This window comes from Ornithodoros turicata, chromosome 2 (assembly GCF_037126465.1).
Source record: "Ornithodoros turicata isolate Travis chromosome 2, ASM3712646v1, whole genome shotgun sequence".
NCBI classification, from domain to species: Eukaryota; Metazoa; Arthropoda; class Arachnida; order Ixodida; family Argasidae; genus Ornithodoros; species Ornithodoros turicata.
The window spans coordinates 10,675,410-10,702,714 of NC_088202.1; the positions used below are offsets into that span (position 1 = coordinate 10,675,410).

General features: G+C 46.6%; 1 protein-coding gene across 2 annotated transcripts in view; it reads left to right on the forward strand.

The window, feature by feature from the left end:
* The first annotated feature begins 8,711 nt into the window (after positions 1 to 8,711).
* LOC135385187 (cytochrome P450 3A24-like) overlaps positions 8,712 to 27,305 on the forward strand; it is a 126,347-nt gene continuing 107,753 nt past the window's right edge. For both annotated transcript variants that reach the window (XM_064614382.1, XM_064614383.1), the window contains exon 1: positions 8,712 to 8,818. In XM_064614382.1, the coding sequence (XP_064470452.1) occupies positions 8,722 to 8,818 (97 nt within the window). In that variant the 5' untranslated portion in view covers positions 8,712 to 8,721. The remainder of the gene's footprint in view (positions 8,819 to 27,305) is intronic.

Here is a 27,305-nt window from a genome sequence, read left to right on the forward strand (position 1 = left end):
GCGTCAGGAGTTTTAAAGCAGTGTTGCCCAGCAGGACTTCACATCATTCTTGTTGAATGTTTCTTTTAAGACCCCAGAACTAAGAGAGACCGAGCTTTGTTATGCAATGCACAAAGCAGGTGCTTTGTATCCTGGCAAGCAAGAGTTTCATGCCATATATAGCTTCGCTGGTAATTACGGTTCTAGTATTGATATGTGGTGTTTGTCTGGTTTGGCCTCATTAGCAATACAAAGGATTGTAACTGCGGTAGCAATTCGACCTCAAGCACTATGAAATAAAGAACCTGTATACTTAACCTACGTCTGGACTTTTCTTTTCAGATGCATTTCCCAAATGCTGCAGTGGCTGTGCATTTGGTGCTCGTGGAAATTTATTATGTCCACAGTAATTAGCAGAGAGGCACCCCCCTGAATTATGTATGAGTAATTCAACTCCTCGTTTATTGAACTGCGTACATGTGCATGGATTCACAGTTTCTGGCTGCTGGCATTTGTGAGAACTATAGCATCTATCTCTCAAGTAGCACATGTATTACTTGACAGATAAACAACACTTTTTTGAAGGGTGTAATATTACCAGGGGTGTTAAATTACACCCTAAAGGGAGTGAGTTATAGCACTTTTGGATTACACCCTAAAGGGTGTTTTTGAAGTAGCAAATTACACCCTTTTTTGAGGTTGTAGCCGATGGAAAAGGGTGTAATATTACACCCTAAAGGGAGTGAGTTATCGCACTTTGGGATTACACCCTAAAGGGTGTAAAAAAATTAAGAGTGTAGAGAGATGTTCCTTGCTCCCTTTATTCGAAACCGCACTATCACACGCAAGCCCACTTGCCACCAAGCCGACGAGTATTGCCTCACAGTCAGGGCAATCAAGAGAATCAATCACTTAGGCTCAGAAAAGCTGTTTAATATGGGGATCTGGTCCAGGACTGAGACATAAGTAGCCCCGTGAAAGCACCAGGGTTTCTTCGAATTTTAGATGTGTCAGCTTTTAATTTCCTCGTTCTCCCTTTTTCTATGTAATACCTGATTACTTTAGCCTTGTACAGCTTTGGAGATGTAGAGATGATGTAAGAGGTGGAATTAGGCTTTAGGTACCATGAGGCAAAGTGTGACAACATACCTTCTGAGAATGTTTATGTATCATTCACACAAATAGACGATAGGTATTACAATAGATGATACATCTTTTTCTGGTTTTAATATTTATTTATTCATGAATATACCTCAAAGGCCCTCGTGGGCTTTACATGAGGGAGGACATCAACATGGGTCATTTAACAAATACAGAAGTTACAATGAACATGCATATTCGAAAGACAGACTCTGCTTTTCATTTGTTCATCAGTCCTGCTCAAGAAATTGTTCATTGTAGCAACGGTACACAATGTCACGAAAGGAGTGCTCATCTATCATTCCGCAAGACTCATTAAAAATGACTATAGTGTTGTGTTTCAACACAACATATTGGACTCATGAACCATGCATCATCCTGGGAGCTATAAGTCACCCTAAATACATATGCTGAATTATTTTAAATGCGATAGAAGAGCTGTGCGAGGAGGTACCTCTAGTTAGGAAGTTGGATAATTGAAGCCTGTAGCAGTTTCTGTGTGGAAGGGTTGCCAGATCGTGTTCACTGCACAGGTTGGGATGACCATGCCCTTGTTTTTCCCAAACTTGTGGTAAAAACACCTTGCAAACTGGCGATACGCAGTTATCCGTATCGTCTACACAGATGTACATAAAATATAGTTTAGGCAAATAGGTAACCGGTCACAGTACAGGGTGTGTGTCGTGGCATTTCCACATGTACTTGAGAGCGATTGCAATTTATCTGCACACACCCTGTATATTACTACACATGCTGTATTCTTTCAGAAACCAACATTTTTTTTTTCTTTTCAGTGAATCGAAAGTAAGAACACTCAATATCGCTAAAAAAACTTCGCTTTATGCTAAAAAACTAAGCACAGGGCAATACATAAAAAGGTGACTTAAGACACAGCACACTGACAATTACACAGTTGCCTATATTGCTTTTCTCCAATTCACAGTTCTGTATTGTGTCGTCTTTTATGTGCTGCACCCTGTACTGGAGTTTTTAGCGACTTTAATGCAGGACCAAACCAATTTTGAGCGCCCAAATTTTAAGATCGCTCGACAGGGCCACATGTGACTCGCTCATAGCTTCGCGTTGCCCACGGAATTCAAAATATGCCACCTTCAGGACAGTCGTATTGAGGCATAGAGGCGTGGGTTGTAATGTACCCATACTGCTGTCATTCGGCTGCGCTTTCGAGCTGCTTGCAGCACAAGCATTCGATCTCCTTCGGCATTATGACACAACAGCCGCACCGGCACCTTAAACAGCAAGTACGCATTAAATATGAGTACACGAAATTTGAGAAAACGATTACATGTTCGATCACAGTGTGCGTTAAAAAGCTCATCGCTTACCTGTCTGTCGAACACAGGCGACTGATCCTGTTTGCTTCATGTCTGACCCATGTTCGTAGAGCTTTGACTTCGGCTCGCATTTGCGGCATCGGCGACGCTGCGAAAGCGAGGCTCCCGAACTGTTCAGCACATATAATTTCCTTCTCGATCGATCGCAGAAAGGTCAGAAAAAAGTTCCGCGGGCTCGAAGTCTTGGCATTTCTTGCCTCGACGTCCATATTGAAGATCGCTTTCCGGATGCCGTCGCTCTCACAAACTCACTAACAACAGAACTTCCGGTCCGGGCGCCCAATGAAACGTGAACCTCATGTTTTCGTCACGCACACGGAAATTAGCGGATATCCACTACAAAGAGGCTAGATTTCGGAGTCGATTGCGCCAGTTGAGGAGGAAAAGCCAAGCTGGTTTTCAGCTCCCCGTTTGGCAAACTTTGCCGCCGCGCACAGCCAAAATATTTCGCGTGTGAGGCTTGGGAGGCATATTATACCTTCGTAATAGATGCAAACGAAAGCTTTGTTGAACTTCTGGTCAGAGTCCCTTTAAACTGAGCTCACTATCCTGAGGCTCCGACTTCATGCTTGCTCGCCGTACGTGGGGGTCGTCGGATGTAATTCCCAAATGAACCTGGAGTATTTTCCTATTCTTGGTCAGAGACAGGTTTTTGTAGTTGTTCCCTCATACTTTCTATGTCGATGAACCGTATCTTCAGCAGAAGTGGAGTTGTAAAGGCAATGAACCTTGGGATTCAACAAAACAATGACCAGAGGCTCCCAGGAGCTGAACATCCGGTCAGGTCACTACGTGTTAGAAGCCTGCGGAATTTCCACATGTTAATTGACAATGTCGTCCATGTTGAAGCCAAGTGTAAACAAAGAAGAGTAACCAGTAATGTGGGTAACGGTTACCGATTTTTTTAACTGAATACGTTAGTAGTTACAATTTTGGCAAAATAACTAAGTCGTTACGTAATTATCAAAAAAAGTAACTGGTTACTGGGTAACGCGTTTCTTGTAACGAGCTACGTACAACTCTGCTCGCTATTGAAAAGCGAAGAGTAACGTGTTCTCGTTACTCGTCAGTAATGGGTTACTTTTCTGTTACGAGGGATGTTTCACACAGCCAAATTATAAAATCAACTACGTTTTAGTCTCATTGATATTTTACACTGAATTCACTTTCAGTAGCTGTCGGTTATTTTCCAAGCATTCCGTGCTTTGTGACCCGAGTTAAGGAGTCATCCAGGTCGGGTTCTTGCCTTTTAGATATGCCATAACCTCATAGTACCGCGTAAGCAAAGTCAGAAAGACTGTGACTTTTCCAGAAGGCTCTATGTGGCCAGTAACATGAATAGCAGGAGTCCCCTGGCTCCCACGTGCGAAGCTTAGGGACGGTGGCCCCATTGCAGAAGGCCGTCCTTATATAATAAAGCGAACGGGTAAATGAGAAAAAGAAGTGCACGTGCACATACATTCAGTGAACACATGGCTGTCCTGTCATCAGAGGCGGAGGACGCTCCTCGCGTTATCTTTGCACCATAATTAAACAAAGGGAACTTGTAACTTGCTGCAAGTTACAAAGTTACCCAAAAAGGAGCGAATTCCTCAAGAAGTTACTGGAACTCAAAGAGTAACAATTTAACTTAAAAGTTACCAGAAAAGTAACTTAGTTAGAGTACCGACTTACTTGCCACGAGTTTCCCCAACGCTGGAAAGTACTGGTCCCGGGAAGACCGCATCAGCAACTGGTTTAAAGACGCATGGAAATTCGAAATGTATACGCAAATGTATACACAAAGTAACAGTAAGTATCAAACCTCTTTCGAAGAAGGAGTATAGGCATGCAAGCATTGGAAGCCCTGTCTCTCTGGAGTACCATTTCCCACCAACAGCTATGTGCAGCTCCGGTCAACCTTAAGAATAACACTGAAAAAATGTGGTCTCGTTCCCGAGCGCGATTACAGTAACCCTTGGGACCATGAGGCAATCTTAATTGAACCAAATTATTCTGTTAGTTTAACGCAAGGACTTTGTTCACTTAACGTTCCCCCAGTGCCCCAAGGGTGGCTGTTATCGCGCTGGTAGATGAGACCGAATTTTTTCCAGTGTTATTATTAAAGTTGACCGGAGCTGTACATGCACCCTCGGGTGAGCAGTGAGCGCCGAGAAATAGCTGTGCAGTTATTAACCGTTTGTAGTTTTCCAAAGAGTGTCCATAACGTATCCGTTGCTAAAACAAAACATTGTGGGTAGACTCCTGATTTCTACTGGCTCCCACTTAGACATCATCGCATGCATATCTATATAGCTACGGCGAAGGCGTTTTCACAGGTCATGCAACAGGGAACTCCATTCCTCTGTTCCTACACGTAATGTCAGCCTACGGCTGCGATTTGCGAGCGTCGCCTACTCGCGTGGTATGTAATCAGAAACGTGTACAAACTACGTATTACGATGCACGGAAGTGCACGGACACACTGATAAACAAGCTCACCGTTGCTCATGCTCAGAGTTTTGTGGGATCAGAAGAGCCCACGTACTCTTCGCAGTGTTCATGACTAATGTCGAAGACGCGTGCGTTGCGAAACTAGTTATATTTACCTGTCTTGAAACCCCAAATACATCATTAGCATATGCACAAGCCACTTATGTGCTCCCGGGTGGATGTCGATATTCCCGGTTGCGAAATCCCCGATCTGGAAATTCCCGTTCTCAAAACAAGGAAAATCAAGGAGAACGCTCGATTGCTTCGTAAGATGGTATATGCCGTGTTTAAAAACACGGTATGACTATTTAACCACCCAAATTCACGGGTTTTCAATGTCTGTCTAAGTCGTTTTAGCGAACGAAAGCCAAATTTTAGCGGCCGTTAGGCTTAGCACTCTACACACGACACCACGACACACCATGTTGGTTAGTTTATTATTAGGTTAGTCCAAGTTTGGTCTTTGCACCTCTCTGTCCAGGTTAGTCTAAGTTCGCTGTTGGCAGTTTCCCACGCGCGACTGTGTATTTGATAGTCAAATAACGTTTATTTCCAGTAGTTAATTTTGCAGCGGGGATTTCGATCTTGATTTCGAGGTACACCCGTGTTCCCTGCAAAATAATTGTGTTTGCGTTCCTGTTTTTGCTCCCAACACCCTATTCGTGGATCACTAAGATGGCAAAGTCGCGGAGGTCTAATTTGGTTCTATTTTTGAATGTCTTCGCTACGAATGAAGCGACCTTTGTGTACATCTCCCATTTTCGATAAATCAGGACTATACCATTCGGTTGGTTAATCGTACCATTGGTAGATTAGGAGCGTGCTGTGTATAATGAAGTAATGTGATGTGTGTGTGAATTAACGTAACGTTTCTGGAGTGAAAAGTTGAAACATACAGCTATCGTCTTCATAAGGCCGAAACTGTTTGTGCAAGCGCACACTCACAACACTCACTCCAGTCGGTTTGACAAGTATGTATTGCTCAAGCTAGAGAAGTGACAACGACATTCGTGTGTCGACCTAAATTTTTATTCTTTTTTAGTTGTTGGTTTCTTTCCAGGTTCATTGCATTCAGCTCAGTTCCACATTGGAATAGCTGGCTTGACGTGATAAGGGCATTTTCACTGCCGGTGACCACGTTTCATCCTGCGTCTTTAGTACGGATACCGACTGGACGATATCTTGGCAGCTTCGAGAATGAACACTGCCCTGTTGAAGGGATTGGGAGCGATGTAGGATTCGTCCTGGGTGAATTTTGCGGCCATATATCTATTCGGTGATTACACGGCCAGACGGAGCGTCACGCCGGTGCCGTCCTCTGGCGTAGACAACGATAGGCAAGAATCCCGACCGAACCAGCTCACGTCGAGGAATAACAGGAATAAAGGCTGACTTCTTGCGTCTAACATCTTGACGACTGATTTGCCTCCTCGTAACGCCGTGGTTCTTCAGCATCATGCCGCGGTGACTTGCAAGGTTTTTGTGCCTGAAGATGGCCCACGCAGCTAAAAATTCATCAACTGGAGGTCGAGTGGGCTTGGCCGTCGTTTCACGAGCACAACCGCCCGACCTGATTGTTATTTTATGTGTCGGAGCAGTCCAAAATACGGTTGTTCCTACCGTAGATGATTTCACATGGGTAGTCGACGGTTGGGTAGACGTCGTCGTCCTTGGCGTTGTAGTTTTATGCGTTGTCTTTCGTGTGGTATGATGCGGAACATAACCACACCTTCCAAATGTTGCTGGAGGTCGGCGTTTCGTCGTTGTGGGCACCAAGAGCCGCGGTTCCCCAAACGAACCTTGCCTGTTTTTCTTCATGTCGAGCCATGCTCCACCGAAGAGGCTTCCAATGGCAAGCTTCCGAGCGACCATGTCTGTAACCCCGTAATTTCGCACAGGCGTATGCAATGAAGTTTGCGAAGGAGTCGCACGTTGTCCAGTGACAGGATTGCTCCATGCAGAATTGTGAGAGGCCTCTCTGGAGGAAGTTGGAAGAACGGCACCTTGTGTTAAAGGCTCTTCAAAATGTTGAGGATTGAGTGCCGCAGGCACTGGATTTGGCAGAGCAACTATCACTGGTGCGTTCACCATTGCATCACGGAATCCATTATCGGCAGCTCGAAGACCTTCCTTTGGTTGCCACCCTGCAATGCCGGAGTACGACTTCAGGTTCATATTTTTTGTGAAAGACTCGCCCGCAGCTTCTGGCTGGTCAAGGTCCTCTAGTAATCTATGAGGAATTCTATTCATTTCAACACCTAATGGAGCAAATGAGTCATAGGAACGGTCCACGTACTCGATAGGCGGGTCATCGCCGAACTGTATGTGGACGAACTGAGTGTCCCGTTTTCTGGGACGCGCTACAGATTCACAGGTGGTTACAAGAAGCAGGATGAGTGCGATGGGCAACATGGTCATGGTCCGACAGTGATTTTAGCCGCTCCCTCCCTGCAACGATGGTAACGAAGACTGTCTCGGCTGTTGCTGTTGGATTGTCGTCGTCGTCTTTTTGCCATGAAGAAAACGATAGTCGTGTCCTGGAGTGATCTACTTCTGCGTCATGTGATGGCTGACAAGAATGAATTTTTGTAAGCACACTTGGAGGCCCGAATGCTCCCTGAGGTATGCTCATTCGGTGGGAAGGAGATCAGAAGTATGCTTGAGGTACCAAGTGCTTAAGTCCTACTTCAAGCACATTTCTGAATATATATACTTTCACCTTACTTGAAGTACATTTGGAACTATGTACATATTTTGGTTATTACTTCACATACTTTTGTCAGGCACAATCTTGTCAAGCACTGAAAATATCCCAAGAAAGGACCTATTGTGAAAAACGAGGAGGACAAAGAACAGACAGGAAGAAGAATTTAACAGACATTAAAACTGGGCGACATCATTAATTAATCCAGACCCCCTACACGTCCCGAACACACCCGAAATGTTTGGCGACCCCTCTAACTTTTTTACCTGTGCACCCCCTACAGGTGTACCTTGCTATTTCAGCTTTAGAAACATGTCGGCAACGATACGTAAAGTTGTTATGACGTAACATTAATAATTATAATGCGAGAGTGGCTGTAGTGCTGCTAATGCGGTTGTCTTTCCCCCTTAAACTCATATGAAAAAAAAAAAAAAAATGGTGCTCTCTCCATTGGAGAGAACAGCGAGGCGCTGGGCGTACAATTTACTTTGATGACTTTCAATTTCATTTTTAATTTGATTAATTAACTGATAAATTAATTATGCCAGATCGGAAATACGTAAATCTACGTAAAAAAAATAAATAATGCATGAGATATTGTTATGAGCCACCAAGTTGAATGTTTTCAGTTGTTCCCGCTGAGTTCGTTGAAGACATACGCGTATGAGGGTATTCTACTGTTTAAAAAAATATATATTGCCTGAGGTCTTGGTGTTGTCATTCTTCATTTCGTATTGCACTTTAAAAAATGAGTGTGTGAACGTCACGAGTTTACACATTTCGGAGTAGCACCCGATTCCCGCTGCAAAAAACGACCAGCGGAATTCCGCCATAAGCTTTTCTGCACTTCAACAACCAGTGGAGTTCACCATGACAGCGATAGCTGTGCCTAGGAAAATTGACCACGCAATCCTCGACGTTCCGAAACATTCAATACTAAGTGCAGCGTAAGATACAAAATATTGATAAAAAGGCGACCTTGATGTTACTTGCTTACAGCGGCGCTCCGATACGTCCACATCAATCATCGCACAACAGTTCTTTGGCAGCAGCCCAAATTTTTTCAGACGGATGCCTGCGTTCGCGAGCTCCGGCAATATAGCCTATTTAACGGTGCCATGTCGCCTGCTCTGGTATTCGTCGCAACGATCCTGGCTCTACTGGCATGGTAAGCTCACACCTTTGCTCGATAACGGCCAGTGTAGTGCCGAGAATATGGGACAACATCGTGTGTGCAACTTGATAGGGTTTAATGTGAAGCTGTAAAGGCTCTTTCGAGAGTCCCTCAAGAGGGCGCGCCAGCGCTAGGGGATTGAAGTATTTAGTAACAAGAACGTACAACGCGTTTAGCGATGTGACGCCTGCGTCAATTTTGATCTAAAGTGATTCCAAAGACTAATGGAAGAGAATCATCATTACATGGCATTGCTGAACGTGTAAAAAAGCGACTGGTTAGCATCTCTTACGGGAAACGCATTTTGTATAGGGTTCGTAGATTGGCAAGTAACTCGGATTCGGACCGCGTCACATACTGTGTTGTCTGTTCTGGGGGGGAAGGGTTCAACCCCCGGGGTACTGGGGGTGGGGTTTCAACCCCCGAAATGGTACCTTTGATAGTGCATTTGGGAGAGGAAAATAAATGACTCAGGCACCGGTTCATGTTAGCGGTACAAGAGAACGTTTATTGCACTGAGTAATCCTTATACCGGGTGTCCCACCGAAATCCCCGGGCTGGATAATTCGTGAACGGGTGGCGCCATCGAAGAAATTTCTTTTCGGTGAAGATCCTTGGGACACCGGCTATGAACTGAGCAGTGAGCGGCTCATCTGCATACACTCAATAATTAAATAAACATCCTAACTTTTAAATTTTACTTCGCACGCTTACGGAACCTCTGTTTTACGCATCGGGACCTTCAGCGAAAACTATTGCAAGAGAAAAAACGCGTCGACACTTAGTGATTTTTCCGAGTAATTAATTGGTTTCGGTTTGCATATTCCTTGCGCGGAGCAGTGCACCAATGCGCTCTTTGGATCAGCTATCCAGCTGTCAATTTCGTGTTCATCCGCGTGGTTGACACACGGGGGTGACGGAACGTAAGCAACAGCCGCAAGACCGCAGCAGACGCTTTTGTGTTCCTTCTCCTTCTCTAGAGACTCCGCCTCCCTTTTTTAACAAATTGGGCGAGAACGTTGTCATTCGGGATGATGGTTGGCTAGGAGCGTGCTATGTGGTGTAGTTCATTTTTAAAGAAACTGTAAAGTGAAATTTGACCCCCCTGTTTCTGTGTGCGACCTGGTAGAGTTTGCCCGTGTGATACCGCAAACACAGCCTCAGCACTCAAAGCGCGTTAATTATTACACAGCATAAATTAGAAAACTTAAATCGAACGGTATAGGTTGCGCCCCGCAACAGCTAAAAAAGTCATGATGGGAGTACTCCCGTCACGTGATACCTAAGTAATACACGATGAAGTACTGCTTCTACTAAGTACTACTAGCTACTAATTACCTATAAAAGCAAGATCCCTTTTAGAATAACAAGAATTACTGGGAAAATTCTTCGAAATATGGAAGAAACAGTATCCCAAAATACTGTCAGCGCGGTCAGCGCCCTCTGTTTGCTCTGTTTGCCCAACAATATCGCACGGCGTGTATTCCGTCTGGCGAGGTTGTGTATGCAAAAAAGTTCATTTCCTGGCGAAGTTGAACAGAACTTCACCTGACAGCGATGCCAGGTATCTGCTGTAGTGTTCGGGGGTACACCAAGTGTGGTCTTTCGACAAGTGACGTTGTGTACCACAATACTTCAACGGATAATGCGCGGAAACGAAAGTGGTTGCAAGGTGGTGGTTGGTCAAGACATCCGTGATCCACGCCGTATTTGCTCAACCCATTTCTCTGACGAATTGTACGAAATGGTAGCAGCGGACGGTTGAAAACTTCTCAAGCGGACCGCAGTTCCGACACCAGTGTTTCTCCTTGTGACGTCTGACGATGCGAACGAGAGTGCACACGAGGTATGTACCAATACACAGGAATAATACATATATATATATAGTTCATTTCAAATTCAGATTGCTTTTTGTGGTGCCTAGGCGCGTAATGTACCAAACGGAGCATCCGCCTTCCATTGGGGAGCCCTGAGCTCTCACAGGAGGATATTAGCATCAGACAAATTGTGCGCTGTACATAATGACCGTATTATTGATTTATATCAACGACACAGGCTCCCATCGTGGCTGCCAAGAAAGTGAAAATCTGAAGTAAAAGTGTGCAAACGGATGAATAACCGTCGACACCTCTCAACCTTTATCCAGTGATGATTTCAACACCTATATTGTCCATACACACTCATGCTATTAGGTGGATCAAGCTCTTCTTTTGTTTAACATTGTAACGTCTTCATTCCTTGCAGGTGCATGATATGACAATGTCTTCACCCCTGGTGGAACCAGCTGTTGAGTCAACAGTTTTGTAAGGTACATAGTCTGCTGATACTGAAAGCTCTTCTACTTTGCAGTGTTGTGCCCTCTGCTTCACCAGGCCAGAAGAAGTACATCAAATTCAGAACGTCACTATTAGAACTGTTCAAGAAATGCAGGACTTATGGTGCATCGCACGCTTCTCACCGACTGAAACAGAGCGAAACATTCAAATAATTTATTTTACTAAAACACAAGCTTTCGAATAGACTCTGTCCCAGAGTTGTGCCTAACCCGTTACAAGTAACTCGTTACTTGGTAACGGTTACTTTTTTGGTAACGAAGTAACGATTCAGTTACTTTTTAAGAAATGGTAATAGTAACGGAATCAGTTACAAAAATTGGTAACTCGTTACTGACGTTACTCGTTCCTTTTCTTCAGCGCGGGGGAGCACATTTCGGCACTCCGTGTGGCGCAATGCGAGGACCTGCGTGACCCACGACCACGTGTGACTCAAAGTGTTATTGCAGTCCCTCGTTGGATGTGTTGTTGACGTGCTGAATCGCCAGGCCCTTGACTTTTCTCTTGCTTCCGTACTCTCCAACTATCACTCCTTCCCAAGGATGGGTACCAATTGTGCTATGGCTACAAAAAACGCGTTTCGACTTCTAGCCTTTTCTTGTCTTCGCTAAGCTTCTCAGTGCCCTAAATTATGACGCAGTCCCTCGTCTGTTTTTGGGAACCGTTGGTGATCGGTGGCACGAAAACCGGTGTCTTTTCTTGTGTTTTCATAACCTCCGATCACCCCCACTTCGGCAGCAGATGCCATCACACGAAAGAGAACGAAGATCGCTGATGTAAATTTCCAGTATCAGCTTCTTGTGAAGTGCAATTTCTCATTAATAATGAGTTGAAGGCAAGTGACGGCATGTTTGTTGGTTGCTTTAACTATGCGGCGGTAACGAAAAAGTAACTCGTTACCTGTGAGTAACGAGAACTCGTTACTTTTGTATGTTGGTAACGAGTAACGTATTTAGTTACTTTTTTCTGAAGTAACGGGTAACGGTATTTAGTTCCTATTTTTTGGTAACGGGCACAAGTCTGCTCTGTCCTTCCTTCCTCAGGTACGATACAGACACACACAAACACACACGTTGTACAGATGTTTACACAGATGTACATTAGAGAAAGGGGACAAAGAAGGCGGTGAGGAGAAAATACAAATTCTTGTTAGAAAGGATTGAGGGTGCAAAAAAAATACAAAAGAAGGCACACGAGCTTGCGTACTTGAATTTTCTGTTACAATAATTCAATCTGCAACAAAGTAAAAGGCGTAAAAGGTAAAAAGAACTAGCTTGTAGTTATGTGTAGTAAACAATCTCAATATGCAACTACCATGCTTGGAAATGATTATGGGCCATGTAGTCCACAAGATCTTGTAACAGAGGGTTAAAAAAAAGCTTGAGGCTGCGGTCAAGTCCCGTGCAGGTGCTGAGCTAAACCCCTGGATGCAACAAACTTGTAACCACCTTTACAGGTGTACTTCCAATTTTGAGGGAAACCCAGAGCTTCTGCTTACCATGTAGGGAAGTATCAGCTTGCATACACAAATTCAGGAAACAGTGTATACTAACTTCGAGATAATTGTCTGGGTTTGAACTGGCACGCTGTCAACATCCGTGACAGCCATTAGAGACCATGTTTCGATATGAAGAACATAGGAAAGACACTTAGTCATGACCATATTATCGTTTCTTGGCAGAGGATGTAGATCATCTCCTGAGGAAATACCGACAACTTGCAAAGATGTAAGCTACAGTGAAATAGCAGCGGTCTGCAAAAGCCCTGAGCCCGCACCAATGACTGCAATTGGACTGGTATGAGGGAAAACATGGGAAATTTATAATGAGAAATTCAGAAAGGGTTACGAAGATGGATGTGCACAGAAAATGTCTAAAATTTTTCTTCACATGCTTGTGGAATCAATGATAGGGATACCTCTGTTGAAGACATTGGCATGTCCCCACCTGAGGCCTTCTTATACTGATGAAATCATGAACTCGTGATGTTTGATAGGCAAGGTGACAGCCTGTGTTCTCTTAGAGCTTACAGACTGGAACGAGTTTGTAGCAAGCGCCTGTGCATTGAAAAGAACAAAAAAAAAGGCATACATACATTGCGTTACTGGTTGGTAGGAAATAAAGCACTTGCAAATTGATATGGATACAGTACGGGGATGTTCTCCTTCCTTGTTTGTTTGTTTGTTTACTGCTGTCACTCGTATGTTCAATTCATAAAAACAGTGATCAATAAACCAATATTTACAAGCTTTGGTGTCTGTAGAATGTATTTTACTGTGTAGTGGCTGTCTCATTACTCCAGAACGGTATATAGCAGACCTCTCTTGTGCATGAAAGGGATATTGTTGTGATCAAGCAGTCTTCACGACCAAACCAGTGTACCTCTCTCAAGATAGCAGGCGTTAAATGCTGCCCACAAGTACCCGAAAGAAAAGTGAGAGCTTCACCTCAGTGAAAACCAATAAACATACACATGGTCAGACAGCACCTACGGCATCACACGTCAAAAAAGCAAAACCTTTGTATGCTTCAGAAGGAAAGTTTTCCCTTGTAGCATGTACAGCACATGCTTCGAGGACTTTTCTGCAGTGCTTTCCTAATGGTCCCCAGAGCCACCTGGTAAACTGTTTGTAGGCAACGTACCGAAAGTTCCTACATGTACCATGGGCAGCGTAAAATTATTACATGTAACTTAAATGATAACAAACTGAAGGCACACGCGTATGAACTCACTTGTTCACTTCGCTGTTCCTGATAAGGGCGTAGTCGTCGCTTTTTCTCACGTAGCAGTAGAACACCTGGAGCACCTCAGTCTCCAGCCACAGTATTTCAAAGTAGATATTTTTTTAAATGCAACCGATGAGCTGCTTCAGTAACGTCACATTTCACGGGAACAAAGGCATTCGTCTGCCGTCGGCATCGGCAAGCATTTGCCGCAAGGACACCTGAACCGAAGGAGCAATAACATATTTCCGCTGTGAGGCCCTCAACATTTTCATTACACATGAAGACCGTTTCCCACGCGGCCAAGTGACAGCGATGACGGCAATTCATCCTCCGTCGACGATTCTACGGATGATATCGTGTCATGCTGTGTCTCCGGCGTGCCCTTGTAAGAACAAAAATTTGGCGGCCTGACTGCTGGACTATCCCAAGCTCGAGGGCATTCAGGTTTGGAAAAATCGACATCACCATGGCGTGAACCCCAAAACATTTCGGCCATTACGGTTTCGCCATAGACCGGGACGCGGATGGGAAAGGCGAGACTAGCCATAGCCGACACGAGCCAACCCCGTGTTGTTGCTGAGGGAGTACTCAGCTTTGCACTCGAATGCAATCTTTGAAATTCGATTACTCGAAGAAAAGAGTGATTCGAAAATAAATATTTCGTAACTGAGATGTACTCTTCCTAGGCTTTCATAAAATCATAAGGTTACACTGGGTTGAAATTCACTTTACAGTTCGTTCAAGGGGGTGCAACACCCTTCTGCCCCAATGGCATTCTTCTTGCATTTTTCAAACCGCATAACTCGGCAAGCAATTGCTCAATTTGCATAAAATAAGTCTTGAATGGAAGCTCTCAATGGGTTCTAGTACTTAATGGTGCCAGAAATTTATCTTTTATTCTGGAAATTTTTCCGCAGACGTCAGAAATTGCGTTTCGCGCTTCCTTCGATTTTGTTGGCCGGTCACAAAATAAGTGGACCTGAGGTGAGAATTCTAATGCCATTAAGTACTAGAAAAATGTGTCTAAAATCGATATGTCCTGAAACATTTTGTTTATGTCGAAGCATAGAGTTGCTACACGGATTCTTGTAAGCAGTGGTTAGCCGATGCTGACCCGCTGGGCTTTTGGCTGTGCGCGGCGGTGCCATCTGCCTGCATGCCACAGAAATCTGCACAAGTGAGAAAATCCGGATAACTTGTCACAATCTGTCTGTCGGAATGTGATAATGAATGGAGCGTAGACTCGCAGCTGTTTGCTCGTTATCTCGGAATCCTTCGTTCCGTGGCTGTGCCATGCCCCGACAGTCACGGTTTTCCGCAGTGGGTAGCAGGAAAACCGCTGTCCGCGATGGGTGTTTGCTGTGTGCGGAAAACGGAAGAGACGCAAAGAACAATCCCTGAACTTCTACAAGAGAAGGCATCTGGATAATCTTTCGGTAGTACCAGACTCTTGCGAATCAAGAATCTTCATCATCTTTCATCTTCATCTCGAATCAAGCAATCTTTCATCGAGAGCTAGCTCACTCGACAGTACGCAAGACATGTCTCCAGGAACGTTCGTAAACGGACCCTGTGTTGTTGAAGGGTGAAGAATTGTGGACTATGTGCACTTGTTCAACAGATATCAAGTGCTGGGAATCCAGCGTCCGTTCAGCTGCACACTTGCAGACATGAAGATAACATCAGACAAGAGAAATAGATTGCGGAGCGAAATTACGCTGCAATGCAAAATGTGTTTGCTGACGCTCGTTCTAGATACTGAGGGCCCACCAGATAGCATGTCAGATCGTATGGACGTGAACACAGCACCTGTTTTCGGGGTGTTATCCATTGGGGTTGAGGATGCCTTGAGCGGTTCTACGAGGGGCGTTCAAGTCAAACCGGGACTTTCTGTCTCCTGAGTGTACAAATGGCTCCCGCTACTTCTTTTTCATTATTTTCACAGGCGGCAGGCCTCCGCGTTCACCACGTAGTGGTCCAAAGTTTGTGCAAAACAGAAGACACGTGATAGACAAGATGGCCGACAACGAGGTCAGCACGCACATCGAACAGCGAATTGTCATGAAGTTTCTCGTGAATGAAGGCGTAAAGTCATCTGAAATTCACAGAAGACTTCAGGCTCAGTATGGCCATGATACACTTAGCCGCAGCAAAGCGTTTGAGTGGTGCAAACGGTTCCGAGACGGCCGTACATCAGTGCAGGACGATCCCGGCCGAGGCGGCTCAGAGCCCAGTGTCAGAGTTCCTGAGAACATCCAACTTGTGGAGCGCCTGATCCTCAAGGACCGACAGATAACATGTCTCGAACTGGCTCGAAAGACGGACCGTTGTGTGGGAACGTTGAACATTATCATTCATGAACACATCCAGTTTCGGAAAGCCGGGCCTCATCACCAAAGGCGTCCTCCTCCTACAGGACAATGCACGCCCGCATACCACGCATCTCACGACACGCACCTTACAGGAACTTGGCTGGGAGTTGCTGCCACATCCCCCTTACAGTCCAGACCTCGCCCCCAGCGATATCAATCTCTTCGGGCCACTGAAGGCGTTCCTTGGGGACCGCCACTTCAGCTGCGACGACGAGGTCAAGAATGCGGTCCGATCATGGCTGCTACGCGTCGGTAAGGATTTCTACGCTGCTGGCATTCAAGCCCTCGTGAAACGCTGGGACAAGTGCATTAGTGTAGCTGCCAGATTACGTTGAAAAATAAAACTAATTTCTCGCCTGTAAGTTCATTTTACTTTTGCGAAAAATGAAGTGTCCCGGCTTGACTTGAACGCCCCTCGTATAATGACTAGTTCCTTCCAGAGCTCGTTGACCCACGCATACCACGCAGTATGCCTGTCAGCGACGCTGAGTACAAGAAGAAATTCAAAACGGAGGAGAGGTCTTCGTAGTGCAACACTTTCGTGAGACTATGTATTAAATACTGCCAGTGGTACATGTACTACAATTCCCTTTTCGTTACACAGCTCTCCTTTGCTGTGTTTGCTGTTGACCCCAATGGGGCTTTCATCATCTAACCCAAGTTATCATCTAACCCAGTGGCCGAAGCCTCTGCTCCGCCTGCGGTGTCATGACGAATATGAGCACATTCCCATGGAGCGTAGACTGCGTCACACAGAGGGACACTGTACGAGCTGGGTCATTCCAGGCGAAATGATCCAATGGGTGCGCTCGACCCCCCACAATTTTGGTTCAAAAAATTACCACCCATTCCTTACGACAGGAAAAGGCATGTGTCCGAGATTTACTCGAAAATATTTGCCCGCTCAGAATTTACGCCGGGGCAAAGTTTGTAAGAATGACGTAAACCATACCGGGAAGTAAGTAGACTAGTGGGCAGAATATTGCAGCTGGACAGGTTTTTGTGGTGCAGAACGAGAGAGCAGGGTTCAAATAATGTGCCAAGGTTAAAATATTCCCGCTTGTTCCACATTTGACCAGTCAAACGGACCCCATTCGCGGGGCTATTTCGTCCTATTTTGGGCCTCGCTAAGGACACTTTTTAGATGAGTGAGAAATCCAGGAAAAATTGAGGATATTAACCACTTCCAATACCATAAGTTAATTTATTTTGAAGATTCAATTCGCAGTAGTGTTTGCTACATTTAATCTCAATGTTTGAACTTTGTTCAAAGTTCGGTGATTTCGATGCGGATTTTGAAAGTGAAGCGGTCGACGGGCAGCAGTAAAAAGGTATGCATTTGATAGCTCGAAATGGAAAGCAAAACATATAGAAAAAGTAAAAAATAACTTTTCCATAAGCGCGTGAAAATATTTTTTATGTCAGACATGGTACGTACGGACCGTGCGGGTATACTGACGGGCGGCTCTCGTAGCCGTGGTTTGCAGAAGACGCCTGCCGGCTGGGTGACAGCTGTACCGTAGTAGTTCTGGACCTTCCTTTTTAAAAACCTAAATTGTCTTTGTTGATATCATTTGTAATTCCATCTTCGGCGTTCAGTCGTTGCAGTAAGAGAAATGCACAACGGTCCGTGAAGTGGTAATGGCGGTGGCGCTGCGCTCACAGGGGGAATAGGCAGTTTTCGCCCGTTTCCACAGCATCAGCGGCAGGGGCAGACTGGCCATAGGACTCACCGCGAAATTTCCCGGTGGGCCGATGGGGCTGGATACACATGGGCCGCTCAGAAGGCCGCTTAAGTGGGCCGCATAGTGCTAATCACTACCAGTGTCACGAGTAAATGCTTGCCTGTGCAGTACCACCTCGATGCGGTAATTTGTGCCGACGTTATCTGTGAATGCACGTTGATGCTGTGGAAGGGCGAAAGCAGCCTATTGCCCCTCAGAGCGCAAAGCCACCGCCCTCACGACTTCACAGACCGTCGTACCCCTGTTTTACTGCCACGATTGAACGCTGAAGAGGGAATTACAAATGATATTGTAGAGGAGGGGGTATTCCTCTACATGAATCTTGACCGGCGATGATGGAATGTCCCAGCCGGCAGATGGACGTGGCCCCACGCTAGGACGGTGCCGGTAGAACTGGCTGGCAGGCGCAGTAGCGCGCGGCAGCAGAGGCGCGTCGTCGTCGTCTTGCACGGGCCGCCACATCATCAACACAGACCATTTCGATTCTCAAAAAGAAAGGTCCAGAACCACTATGGTACAGCTGTCACCCTGCCGTCAGGCATCTTCTGCAAAGCACGGCCACGCGAGCCGCCCGTCAGTATACCCGCACGGTCCGCATGTACCATGTCCGACATAAAAAATATTTTCTCGCGCATATGGAAAAGTAATTTTTTAGTTTTTTTATATGTCTTGCTTTCCATTTCGAGCTATCATCTGCATACCTTTTTACTGTTGCGTGCCGACCGCTTCATTTTCAAAATTGGCATCGAAGTCACCGAACTTTGAGTAAAGTTCGAACTTTGAGATTAAATGTAACAAAAACTACTGCGAATTTAATCTTCAAAATAAACGAACTTAATGTATTGGAAGTGGATAATATGCTCAATTTTTCCTGGATTTCCCACTCATCTGGAAAGTATCCTTAGCGAGGCCCAAAATAGGACGAAATAGCCCGGCGAATGGGGTCCGTTTGACTGGCCAAATGTGGAACAAGCGGGACTATTTTAACCTTGGCACATTATTTGAACCCTGCTCTCTCGTTCTGCACCACAAACACCTGTCCACCTGCAATATTCTGCCCACTAGCCTACTTACTTCCCGGTATGGTTTACGTCATTCTTACAAACTTTGACCCGGCGTAAATTCTGAGCGGGCAAATATTTTCGAGTAAATCTCGGACACATGCCTTTTCCTGTCGTAAGGAATGGGTGGTAATTTTTTGAACCAAAATTATGGGGTGTCGAGCGCACATATTGGATCATTTCGCCTGGAATGACCCCGCGAGCTTGCTAATCACAAGAAGCCTGAGTCCTGTATGTTTGCGTGTCCGTGGCGCTCCTGGTGTCTATTGGGCACTGTTTATTGCGGAAGCTTATCTATTGTATTCACCTTTTAGACTGCCATCAGAACCCTTGTGTGAACAAACTCAGTTCAGCCACAGGTGTCTCCGATTCTCATAATCAGCTGTTCGTTTTTTATCTACACATATTTGAGCTCCTCTTAGTCGGTATGCCGCTTAACTGAAATATGCGCATCCTGCACAACGCTGTAGTTGGTCAGCTTATTGCCCAATCCCATTTGTGTGCGGCAGTCGCATCCTGTTATAGACAACACTGAAACCTTACGTTGTCCTTGTGGATTAGGACGTGCTGTATGAGGGATGCGTGACTTTCAGTGAAATAACACAGCGAAATAACACTGGCACTCTGTTTTGAAGACGTCGTCCCATGAGCAGTTCGCTCGGGCTATATCCAGTGTTTCCAGGCGTACTCCTGTACGCCAGTAGCACTAGGTAAGAATCATCGGCTTTTTCGAAGAGTCGCTTTACTGTCTTCGCCATGCGCTCGACTTCTCCGTTTGCCTGGGGATACAATGGACTACTCGTTACGTGCCGAAAGCCGTAGGTGTCCGCGAAACGCCTGAACTCTTTTGAGGAAAATTGCGGGCCGTTATTCGACACCAAAGTATCCGGTATCCCGTGGCGTGCAAAAATACTTTTGAGGCGATCGATGGTGCCGGAAGAGGTCGCACGTGGCAGCAGCGAAATCTCGGGGTACTTTGAACGGTAGTCGACAGCAAGTAGGTAGGTGCTCTTCCTGAAGTGAAGTGAAGTGAAAGGTCGATTCCTACCATTTGACACGGAAGCGTTGGGGTTTCTGAAGGAAGCAACGGCTCGGCCGGTTGTTACCTGTGCTGTGCACACTTCTGACAGGTCTTCACTGCCCTCGCTAGCTGTGCTGACAACCATGGCCACCATACAGTTTCCCTGGCTAGTGCCCTGCACCTGACGATCCCTTGGTGCCCATCGTGCAAGAAGTCGAGTACCTCTGCTCGCAATTTCTCGGGAACGATTATTTTAATGCCGAACACAAGAATTCCTGCATGAACTGTGATGCCTGCTTGATCCTTCCAGTACGGACGAAGGTCGAGCAGTGTCGACGACCAGTGTGGCCACCCAGTGGCGCAGTACCGCCTTAACTGTTGACAAACGTTGTCTTTGGGCATCTTGAATATGTCGAAGCCGCAAAGGTACGTTGCGAATGCCCATCATTGCTCCGCTGGCGAAGCTTTCCACTTCGGTGACAGTGAGGCTGTCGCTATCTGCGACGTTCGGCTGAGGTGCTCTTGAGAGTGCGTCAACGATGACCAGACCCTTTCCTGGCACGTAAACTACGCTGTAGTGAAATCGCATGAGGCGCAACCGGAACCTTTGAATGCGCGGCGGAAGTAGATCTACTGGCGACTTCCCCAACAGCGTTACAAGAGGACGGTGGTGAGTTTCGAACGTTGCGTGAAGGCCTCTGAGGAAATCTTGGGAACGCTCAGCTGCCCACGTCACTGCCAATGCCTCCTTCTCGATCTGTGCGTAGCTTAAAGCAACCTAGATGCGAAGGATACTGCGCCTATCACCAGACGGCTGCCCTCAGAACGGCTCCCAGCCCATAGGATGAGGCGTCAGCTGAGACAATGGTGGGAAACTTTGGGTTGTACTTCGCCGTACAAGTAGACGAACAGACCATCCTTTTCAGTTCCTCGGGCGCTTTATCTTGTTCATGGCCCGAGTGCCATTCCGTGTTTTTCTTCAGAAGCTCACGAAGCGCCCTCGTTTGGGAAGGAACCTTGACAGATGATTTAAAATGCGAAGAATTCTTGTAACGCCGGCTACGTCTGACGGCGGTTTCAAGTGTCTTATTGCTTCCACTTTCTTGGCATCAGGACGAATCCCATTCTTGCTGATTGTGTAGCCCAGGAATGTCACTTCATCGACACCGAAAAGGCACTTCTCGCGATTCAGCGTGATGCCCGCCGTTTGTATGCGCTGCAGTAGTTGCTTCAGACGGTTGTCATGTTCCGCCTTGTCCTTGCCATAGACCAAGACGTCATCCATGAGGTTTGCAACCCCTTGTAGCCCATCAAGAACTTCTGACATTCGCTTTTGGAAATATTCTGGAGCCGATATAATTCCAAACGGCAGCCTCGTGAAGCAGTAGCGACCAAACGGCGTAATAAACGTCGTTAGTTCCTGGCAGCTCGGAGCCAACTTGATCTGATGAAATCCCGAGTTTGCATCAAGTTTTGAAAAAACTGTCGCCTCGCCCAGCAGTCCCAACGTCTCCTCCACGCTGGGTAGGATGCATCTCTCACGCATGACGCTTGCGTTCAACTTTGTCAGGTCGACGCAGATCCTGATGTCTCCAGACGGCTTCAACACTGGAACAATTCCAGCACACCAGGACGTTGGGGATTGTACTGGACGGATAATTCCAGCTCTTTCCATGCGTTGAAGATCTTTCTGGACACCTTGCCTCATCTGTATCGGAATCCGTCTGGGCGCTGAAATGGCGTACGGCTAGCAACCTTTCACAAGTCGAATAGCATACTCTCCAAAAAGAGTTCCCAGGCCATGGAAAAGTTGGGGAAACTCCTCTTGTACTCCCTTCTGCTCGTCCATGTTGCCGATAAACCTTATGAGACCAAGACGGTCAATCAGTGGCATTCCCAGTAGCGCCCCACGCAATGGATCCACGACGTAGAATTGCTCCTCGCAGTACCTGTCCTTCCAGCGGACTTCGGCTGTGAATTTTCCAACTACGTTCAGCGTCTTGCCGCTTGGCCCTTGAAGATGCTGATACGAAGTCTGTAACTTGCAAGGGATGCCAGCGAACGTAATTGGCAATACCGAAACGTCGGCGCCGGTGTGTATCTTGGCTGAAATTGGTATTCCATTGACGGTGATCTCTGCATACCTTGACGGACTTTGCTTTTGAAGAGACAGCGCTCCGAGAAACGCAACCTCGTTGTTTTCTTGCAGTGCAGAAATATCTTTCGATCTTCTCCCTGACTGGCACACTCGAACGAAGTGCCTGTTGCATGAATAACACTTGGAGTTTCTTGCTGGACAAGTGGATTTCTTGTGCGACGTGCCACCGCAGTAAGCACAATTCTTTGGGTGGTCGTGGGGTTTACCTCGTTGCGAAACTCTTTGCTTGTGGGACTTCTTGTACCTGAACTTCTGCACCGCGTCTGCGTTCGGCGCCTCGTGATTTCCTTCCACTGGCGTATTTTGACGACGCAGTTCTTCCTGCTGACGGCGCACGGTCTCTCGTTCTCGAGCCAGCTTCAATGCTGAAGATAAAGTGGCTCTGGCATCCATCTGTAGGCTCTCGGAGAGAGACTTATCCCGTAGACCTAATATGAATCGGCCTCGAACCATCCGCTCCTTCAGTGTTCCAAAGTCACATCTTTGTCCCAAAGTCCTGAGCGCAGTGGCGAGCTGATGCACTGACTCACCCTGTTCTTGAACTCGCGAGTTGAAGCATGCGCTTTCATAGACCAGGTTCTCCGCGTCCGTGAAATGCTCGACAAACTTGCGTTTCACGAAGTCGTAATCCTTCTGTTGCTGTTCGCTGAGTTCGAAAGTGTTGAATATTTTCCTGGCTTCTCGTCCCATCGTATACAGGGCGCGAACTTGCGCCTCGCCGCTGCGTTCGCTGAGGCCGGACGCGTACCGGTAGTCTTCAAAGTGTTCTATCAACTCGGGACACTGTGAAGCGCTGTCGGAGCTGAATGGCGGTGGTTGCTGCAGCGAAAACCCACCTTGCACCCCGGGTGCTGTCGATGATTCGCCGTCCCCTTGAGCCGTATCCCTTCAAGGCTGCGTGGCGTCGTAACCCTAAACTTCTGACACCATGTCGTGTCCGCTAGCCGCAGTCAACCACGCTGCATGCGCTCTCGTGCCGGATACCAAAAGAGCCCCCGTTTATTTCCTCGTCTTCTTTCATGTGCTCGTCAGGCGAGCATGCGTACATCGCCAACAAATCATTTACCATTTGTATTAGCACCACAGTATCCCCGGTATGTCAGTGGCAGAACGTTGTGGCTGTTCTGCGGAAATTGCTTCTTGCTGTACACCCTGGGAATCTGCTGCACTTGTCTGCCCTTCAACGGGGTTGCTGGTACTTGCTTCCTCAAAGTCGTCGTCCCAATCGTAGTTACTTCCTACGCCTTGATTGAGCTGTGACTGCTGCTTATTCGTTGGACACACATTGTCCCAGGCTCGCCGTAAATGGTGCACATGGCGTCGATGCACTTCCTCACTGTCAGCCCGAACACGATAAGACAATGGACCTGTACGCTTACGAACCTTCACTGCCTTCCAACGTGGGCCTGGGCTAAAATTCCTCATGTACGCAGAGTCTCCTGGTTCAAAACTTCTCATCCTGCCGTCGATCACTGGTTCCGGGTCCCGCTGTAAATCTGGATGTAGACTGTCTAGTGCCGATCGTAATCGCCTTCTCATCATTACTTCCGCTGGAGTCCGTCCGGTTACGGAGTGCGGCGTAGTGTGCTGCTTGAAAAGAGGCGTGCAAGTTTACACGACGTGTCCCCTTCAGTTTCCTTTTTTAGTGCCTCTTTCAGCTCTCGAACCATACGTTCAGCAATTCCGTTAGTTGCAGGATGGTACGGTGAACTGTAAATGTACTCTACTCCGTTTTGTTTACGAAGTTGCTGCATCTCGTGACTAACAAACGCTGTTCCGTTATCGGACACTATGGTGTCGGGTACACCATGCGTGGCGAACACCCTACGTAGCTTGGCTATGACAGCGGTGGATCGCAACGATGCCATCACCTCGACTTCCAACCAATTAGACCAAACGTCTACGACAACCAAGAAACATTTTCCTCTTACAGGTCCAGCGAACTCCATGTGCAGTCTGCTCCATGGCTGCTTCGGTTTTGGCTAAAAATGCACTGGTACGCGGGGCTCACTCTGCCTATTGTCTTGACGGCTCTGACAGTGTCGCGATCGACCATAGGCCACCATACACACGACCTGGCGCACGCTTTCATCACAGTCATTCCCGGGTGACTGGCGTGTAACAGAGTTAACACGAACTGCCTCGCCGTCGTGTATACTACAACTATACAGCCCCATACCACACAACCTTTATGCAGTGAGAGCTCCGCGCGCTTGTTCTCATACGGGGCAGATTTGCCACCTAATGTCTGTGTCGGCCATCCGCTTAAAATCCACTGTTTCACCCGTGCTAACCAGGGTGTCAAACCACAAAAAATACGGGTTTGGTTCGGGTTCGCGTTGCTTTGATTTCGTTCCGGTTCGGCCACGCCAAAAATAGAACCGGTTCGCAGCCCTGAACCGGTTCGCACACTTATTGTAAACATAGCCCACGCTGATGAAGCGGTGTAGCCCTGCTACTTTCTGTTCCCAAAATTTCTTTTTTTCACACGCACAGTGCCAACAAAGTACACTTAAAGGAAGCCTAATAAGTGGACAGCACTTTACTTCGACGACGGTACTCGAAGGCACAATACATTCGCAGCGTAAATCGATCTGAAACCGTACTGAAGCATGTCGAAAATAAGTCTGCAGGCCTTGTTCTGTCCCAGCTCACAGCAGTGTACTACTTAATCCACACTACAAAGGCAATGTGTCACAACACAATTCCACTACCACATAAGCCGAACTGCATTTACTTTTCAAACCACGACCAACCAAACACGCACCGTTTTGCGTACGTTCCTTCTCCACTTTTCATGTTCCTGACTTGTTTAATTTTTACTGCTCACGTGTAAAGGGAAATGTTGGGCACTTACTTAATCACATATTCGTCCTATAGAGCTATATAACTGGCCTACTCCATTCCTGTTCCATGCGTCCGCGTTGCGCCTCGTCTCTGAAGAGCAGACGCCGCAGCGCGTGCGTGGGGCGCTAGCCGCGGCGCTCACAAGGACAACTGCGCTTCAACGTGTTAAAAAGACGCTGAAAGTGTACTTACAATACGTCCGCGTTTGGCTGTTAAGTGAAAGTTTTCGAAATCCATGATATGGACTCGTGATGATGATACCAATGTGTCTTCGTTCGGGGATTGAGATGAACTCTTATGCTGACTTCTTTTATGTCCGAACCATTCTGTTGCAAACCGGTTACCGCTAATATTTTCTACGGTTCTGCTCCGGTTTGGGTTCAAAAGTGTCCTGAAAATTTCGGTTCGGGTTCGACTCCGGCAAAAATAACGGTTCGGGTACGGTTTTCGGTTCGACACCCTGATGCTAACACACTATCGCGCCGAGTAAGCAGTCTAATATCGTCTGCTCGCAAAAGCGGATACTCGTCGCCTTCCAGTAATGGTACATCGCCCGTTACTAATTCTTCCTGATCATCACAGGTGACTGGTAATCGACTGAGTCTATCGGAATTGCTATTCTGTTCACTTCTTCGGTATTCCATTTGATAACTGTAGGCCCCAAGCAATAGTGTCCATCTCATGATACGCGGCGATAGGATTTGCGGAATAGGTTTCACCTGTTGAAAAACTAACAGTGGCTCGTGATCTGTTACCACTGCAAATTTCCTTCCTGCTAAATATTGATGAAAATGCTTCGCTGCGTACACCACTGCTAACCCTTCCTTTTCAAACTGTGCATAGTTCCTTTCGCATTGACTTCATGTTGTTGAAGCATAAGAGAAATGCAATTCCTTACCGTCACTGTCTCTGTGTGCATGGACGGCACCTATTCCCACCAATGACGCATCACAAGAAAGTACTACCGGTCATTTCTCGTCGTAATGTGTCAGCACAGCGTCCGAGCTCTGCAGACTTTTCAATGCTTCGAAGGCCGCTTGGTGATTCGTAGACCATCGCCATGCACTCTCATTGTCCAGCAGCCGATGCAGGTCCTCTGCAACCACAGTCTCATTCTTCAAAAACCGTCCATAAAAATTTGCAAGTCCCGGAAAGGCTTGCAATTCTTTCTTGTTTCGCGGTGCGGGTGCCCGCTGGATTGCTTCAATCTTTGCTTGGCTCGGGTACACTCCGTTGGCATCTATGGTGCAACCTAGAAGGTCAAGTCTTTCTTGACAAAAGTCACACTTAGCTGTTTACCTTCAAACCGGCTTCGCTCAAGCGGATCAGCACTTCCCGCAGACGTGAATCATGCTTTTCTTCGGTGATCCCACATAGCACGATATCGTCTAGATACGGTGCTACTCCTTCAATGCCACTTAAGGGGGTGCAACACCCTCCTGACCCAATGACATTCCTCATGCATTTTTCAAACGGCATAACTTCGCAAGGAATTGCTCAATTTGCATAAAATAGGTTTTGAACTGAAGATCTCAATGGGTTCTAGTACTTAATGGTGCCAGAAATTCATCTTTTACGTTGGAAATTTTTTCGCAGACGTCGGAAATTGCGTTTCGCGCTTCCTTCAAATTTGTTGGCTGGTCACAAAATAAATAGACCTAAGGTGAGAATTTTAATCCCATTAAGTACCAGAAAAATGTGTCTAAAATCAATATGTCCCGAAAGAATTTGTTTATGTCGAAGCATAGAGTTCCACACGGATTCTTGTGAACAGTGGTTAGCGAATGCTGACCCGCTGGGATTTTGGCTGTGCGCGGTGGTGCCATCTATCTGCATGCCACATAAATCTGCACAAGTGAAAAAAAAACGGATGAATAGTCACAATCTGTCTTTTCGCATGTGATAATAAATGGAGTGTGGACGCGCAGCTGTCGCTCGTTATCTCGGAATCCTTCGTTCCGTGGTTGTGCTGTGCCTGCCAGTCACGGTTTTTCTCATAGCAGGACACCTGTCTGCGGAAAACGGAAGAGATGCAAAAAAGAAGCCCTGAAATTCTACAAGAGAAGGCATCTGGATGATCTTTAAGTAGTACCAGACTCTCACGAATCAAGCAATCTTTCATCGCGAGCTAGAGAAGCGACAGCACGCAAGACGTGTCTGCAGGCACGTCCGGAAACGGCCCCTGTGTTGTTGAAGGGCGAAGCATTGTGGACAATAT